Below are 5,986 nucleotides of genomic sequence, written 5' to 3'. Positions count from 1 at the left end.
ATGATGAATGGATGGATGGATGGATGGATGGATGGATGGATGGATGGATGGATGGATGGACGGACGGACGGACAGACCTGCCATCTTTTCTTCATTCAACCTGTACTGTATAAATAAAGGTTGAATGAATGGATGGGTGGTTTTAAAGAGTGGGATGTAGTGACACCTAGTGTTGAATGGGAAAATTGCATGCACAATGACAAAACATCACCTAAAGTTCCTCTTTTTCTCACTAAATACACGAGTAATTCAAAAGGTTCTTTCTAGAAACAGTGTGGACACTTTGAGTCTGTTAGTCTATAAAATAACACTCTAACAGTGAAAACAGTGAACATAATATTAGATATTTATGTTTTACTTCACGGTGAATTTGTAACTAAATTAAAGTCAGAACCGATCAGAAGAGTCCAAGTTAGTATTGAGATAGATACTCTTGGATTTCCTTTAGATGAAGGACGAAACGTCTCAACAAAAAAAGAAGAAACCGTCCAGATGGCCTGACTGAACATTGTTGGATTTTAACCTGGATTATTGAGCATGAACTTTGATGATATGAGATGGATAGCTTCATTTTCAAACTAATTCTAACTGAATAAAGACAGTCGCATTCAAACTCAGAAATGAAACATGACGTGTGTCTTTTCAGTGGAGAAAGAGTCCCTCTGAGCTCTGTGCCATTTAACCAGCAGCTCTTTGATGAGGGACGGTGGTCCATTATTGGACCTCATTGTGTGGACTGGGTATTGTTCCAACGGGTGCTCTTTGAATTGTTTCTGGGAGGCCGGGGGTTCAGTGGTGGGTTGGCTTGTATTGTGTGTGTGTGTATGTGTGCTGACATGGACCTTCTGTGAACACATTCAGTTGGGCGACAAGGACAGAGAGAGGACAGCAAAAGGTAATAAACTGCTGTAAAGAGACAAAGAAGACATACACCTGTGAGGACGTACAGAGACAGTTGGACCAACTGAAATGGAAACAAAGAGACAAACCTGGGATTATCAGTGAAGGATTATCAGAAGTGGACTTTCTCAGACATGGACTAGTCCCATAAGGACACACACTCACTCACATTTTGGTTTCCTGTGGTGAAGAGGAGACGGCGTCAGCATGCAGGACTCTCCAGGAGCCGTGGGCGTTGATGGCAGCTACACCAGCAATGTTCCCGCTTTCCTCACCAAGCTGTGGACGCTGGTGGAGGACCCAGATACCAACCACCTCATCTGCTGGAGTGCAGTGAGTCCGACTTCCAAACGCACCGCTCATCAGACTGATTGTATTAGTAGTAGTAGTATTTTTAGGAACGTACACTCTGAAAACTGCTGGGTTAAAAACAACCAAACTGTAACCCAGGTCTGGGTTATATTTGAAATGAACCAACCCTCAGTAGCTTTACCTCACAAAAGTTGGATTATCAGTTTGATTCAGCACACAGGGTGTAGTTTTTTTTTACATAAAAACTGGGTACAATTACATATTTGTTCAACTGGAGCTACTAAAACTCAAACTTTGCCTTATCAATGGGTTTTGTGCTAACTATTATTAGCATCAGCTAGCTAGCACTAATTCATCTCACTTTAGGAACTCAAACTCACAAAAACCAGCCAGGTTCAATATCTTCTTACAAGTTGTTTTATTGTTTTACATTTACTTATCACTTCTTTAATCAGAGATCCAGTCAGGTATGAACTTCTGGTTTAAAATGATGACCTGTGAAAAACTGACATGACTCATCTCTGATTCAACTATTTGACCCAACATCTGGTCAAACCAGCACCCTCCATGTTCCAAAAGCTTCATCCCAACAGCTGGTTTATCAAAACAATCCAAGAGTTTTAGTGTGGACCATGGTGTTGGTTTATAAACGCTACCAACACAAAAAGTTAGGTGGTGATGATGATAAAAGATTTCTGGTTTCTGTTTATGAGCCGTGTTGCTTCAGTTGCAGCAGCCAGAACTGGGTCCTGGTTTACAAGACTTAAAAAACTTGAGCCACTTTGGACCAAGCAAGAAAAATGTCAATGTTTCATTTATTTCAGGTAAAATGAAACATAAAACCAAGAGTTTGAGGAGTCAAAATGTGCAGAAATCCCCACTTTGTCAAAAAATGAGTCAGAAAATATTTTAATTAAATATTGTTTTTCAACAAAGATTGGAAGTTGTGTTTTTTTTTCCAATTTTCATTGTCTAAAAAGAATCCTGATGTTAATCTGGTCCTGACTCCATCTGAAATGGATCTTCACACTGTAGAAACTGTGGACTTGGACAAGGTTCTGTGATGGTTCTGGATTTGGAACAGGGTTCTGTAATGAACACCTGAAACAAAAATAAGTTAACTCTGAGGTTCTTTGTCTGTCAGATAATCATGTCTGTTAAACGATCAGAACCTGTAAATCAGGTTTCAGAGCCATGGCAGAATTAAGTTAAAGATGCAGATGGACTGACTACAAATTAAGTCTAAATAGGTGGCAGGGCCTGTCTGGAACTTCTAGTAGCTGGAAAAGCAGAAATAACTTGTTTATATTTAGCTGAATGAAGCTTGTTTCAATATATTAAAGGTTATTTTGGGTCACAATTAGAGGTAATTCGCTGTAGAATTTGTCCACAATGATTAAATTACTAAAACAATAAATTAATTGTAATAAAACAGGAATTACATGAAAGAAAAGAGCATTAAGAAAATAATAAATTGTTTTGAGGACCTCCAGCATCCACCCACTTCCCATTTCTTCTGCAGGTGTCCTAAATCAGCACCTAGTGGAACGCCCATTTTGCAATTTTGGAAAGTGAGGCTCATGATGTAAAAACTTGGGCACATTTTTTTTGCTGTTTTGAAGGTTTTCATTGAGCTGACAAAGCTGCTTCAACTACTTTAACAGATATTTTATAAAGTTTTCTGCAAAGTAAAAGGCAACAAATTCTGTCATGTCCTGTTTAAACGGAGAAACTGATTTTTTTTATGTTTAAGGAAATTGACCTGTTCTTTGGATTTGATGATAAAATAGTGATTAGTTGATAATATACACAATTTTCAGAGGATACATTGTATGTTTGCGTTCAGAGACTTAATGGTCGGACTTTGTTTCTCAGACCGGGACAAGTTTTCACGTCTTCGACCAGGGACGCTTCGCCAAGGAGGTTCTGCCAAAGTACTTCAAACACAACAACATGGCGAGCTTCGTTCGACAGCTCAACATGTGTGAGTATTCCTCCTTTCCTTCATCCTTTTCCTACAACTCTTGTCCCTTTTTATTAGATTTGTTTTCCCGCTCCTGCAGACGGTTTCCGTAAAGTGGTGAACATCGAGCAAAGCGGCCTCGTGAAGCCTGAGAGAGACGATACGGAGTTCCAGCATCTTTACTTCCTGCAGGGACACGAACACATGCTGGAGCACATCAAGAGGAAGGTGAGGACGCACAAACATGTGACCTCCGTCAAACGTCAGAATCGAGCTGTCCACCAGAACAACTTGTAAAAGTTGTCACAAACATAGTTAGATAATAAAACATTTGAATTCTCTGAGGTTCCATCCAAAGTTAAACGTGTTTGAATGATTCCTCTGTGAACCAGCGGAGCATTTAAAAACTGTTTCTGCACAAAAATGTGAATTTAGTTTTCCTGTTTTAGGCTTCCTGGTTTGTTTGTTTGTTTGTACTTTGACTTTTTTTTTTTATAAATGTTTCCAAACGTAAACAGGAAAGTTGTGTTTGCAGAATCCGTCCATTTGAGAACAGGAAAAAAAGGAACCAGACATTCCTTCAGTTTATCTCGTCAGAATCAGTTTCTGAAAATAAAGATTTGTGTGTGAGTGAAAAACAAAATGACGAGTAGAGATCAATAAACTTATCAGGTTCTTCCTTCGGGGACTGGGAAAGACTGTTGGAGTAAAATATAAAAAATAGACATTAAAAAAGCAATACTCCAATGTCCACCATCGCTGTGGGGTTTGAATAGTGACTGTTTGTAGTTTGGAGATGAGTGTTTTTCTGGACTGGAATTGAACAGAGAATGAAGTAAACCTAAATGTTTTTGGTGCAAAATATTCAAGTGGGGAGGAGATACCCTGTGGAGAAGAACAGAGGAATGTTTATGTTTTTGTTGTTGTTGTTGTTGTGATGGCTCCTGAGTGGAGGGAGCATATTTACCCAGGCACAGAGGTGGAGCCAGGGGGTGGCCAATGGTGGCCTTGACCACAGTGGAGCAAGCCAAATCATTTAAGGAAACGATACTTTTAGAAAATATAAAACCTAGAAACGTGTGTGTGCATATATATATATATATATATATATATATATATATATATATATGTTGCTTATTTTTCAAGTTATCATTCTCATAGGATGGGTGGAGGGTAAGTCCAGTTCTCACAAGATTTACTCATGTGCATATTGGTGACAGCCATCTTGGATTTTTAACGTGGAAGTCTAATTTTAGAAAGGTATATTTTTTCCTCCGCCACACGTCAAAACAGAAGTTAGTGTCTCACTTATTTTTCAAGTTATCATTCTCACAAATATGCACATATTTCCAGTTCCCCCTCTTCGCTCCACAGTTGGGGGGGCAAAAAGTAAGGAGGACAACAAAAGGAAGCAGGAATGCACAGTAAATTCATGTTTTTCCTCTGAGGACTAGGAATAGACAAAAGTCCTGACATTCTTCTTCTGGGCATCAGGAATGACTTTATGACCAAATGTCTCTAACGTCAGGCTCTTCTTTGTGTCTCCAGGTGTCCATCGTGAAAAGTGAGGAGACTAAAGTCCGTCAGGAGGACCTCAGCAAGCTGCTCTATGAAGTCCAGCTCCTCAGGACACAACAGGACAACATGGAGTGTCAGATGCAGGACATGAAGCAGTGAGTTCATTGACTGTCCATGTGCAGGACACGTCCTTTACTGGGACATTCCATGTCTGTCTGTCCTGCTCAGCCTCAGGAGATTTAAAAGCTCCAGCTTTATTATTTAATGCTAGTAAATTAATTTGTTTAAAGGATCAACGACAAAAAACACTTTTGTTTGTCCAAAAGGCCGACACAAACGTCAACTGACCAAGACAAGGAACATCAGAAAAATCAGCCAAATATTTATTTTTGTCTGTTTTAATACTTATTTATTTATTTATTTGCTGTGCAATTAATAAACAGTATTTTTTGACAAAACCTAAAGATCCATCTAAAATCCTTTTTTTTAATTATTATTTTGTCAGAATGTTTTCAGATGCTCTCATATCCTCAGTAACTTTAAAACACTTTTGTGTTCCTGATTGGAAAGTCATCCACATTAAAATACATTGCGAATACAACTTTTAATCCCAAATTTATCAGATCATAAAATAATGCATTCCTCTCAGTAATGCTTTTTATTTTTACCTCTATCCCTATCCTTTACATTTATATAATAACCCACAAGGTGGCGCTCTGCTTCTCTTTCTGAGAGATGCTGTAAACGTTTAGCAAGAGATCAACTGACCCTAGAAGCAGAACCTTCCAGTCTCGTTCCACAAAATCATTTTAGTTTGGGCGTAAAGAGCAATAAGTCACTTCTAATGTGCACAAGTAAACATTTAGTACTAAAAAGATGTTTCACGTGCATGCAGGCTGCAGAATCGGACGTTACACAGTTTCGCCCAAAGCGGAACGTCAGTAGCGGATCAGTGGTATAACCGGGTCAGTGCAAATAAAAAACAAATTAGACAATGGACATGCTCATGGGTTCAGTAAAAAATAAAAATTAAATAAAATAAATAAGTAAGTAAATAAATAAAAGAAATTAAAAGTTAAAGAAATGATTTAGATAAACCTTCATGTCTGAACAGAGACGTAAGTTTGACTGAAAACAAGAACTGAAGGTGAACTGGAGGGTCTTCACCAAACTCAGGACTGAATTATTTTTTTAATTTAATATAATAAATATATATTTTTTTAAATAATAATTTTAAATACTTTTTAATTGTCCAAAGCTAATTTTGGGCATACTGATTGGGGAAAATGTTAT

The 5,986-nt window shown here is 38.1% G+C and overlaps 1 protein-coding gene across 1 annotated transcript in view; it reads left to right on the top strand.

Moving 5' to 3' along the window:
• Positions 1-1,107: 1,107 nt before the first annotated feature.
• Positions 1,108-5,986, top strand: part of hsf4 (heat shock transcription factor 4) — a 20,527-nt gene continuing 15,648 nt past the window's right edge. The window contains exons 1-4 of the mRNA XM_037683319.1: positions 1,108-1,233; positions 3,088-3,196; positions 3,276-3,403; positions 4,724-4,848. Of these exons, the coding sequence (XP_037539247.1) occupies positions 1,108-1,233; positions 3,088-3,196; positions 3,276-3,403; positions 4,724-4,848 (488 nt within the window). The remainder of the gene's footprint in view (positions 1,234-3,087; positions 3,197-3,275; positions 3,404-4,723; positions 4,849-5,986) is intronic.

Source organism: Nematolebias whitei, chromosome 10 (genome assembly GCF_014905685.2).
Source record: "Nematolebias whitei isolate Nwh7 chromosome 10, NemWhi1, whole genome shotgun sequence".
NCBI lineage: Eukaryota > Metazoa > Chordata > Actinopteri > Cyprinodontiformes > Rivulidae > Nematolebias > Nematolebias whitei.
This window is presented reverse-complemented; position numbering and strand designations above follow the sequence as displayed.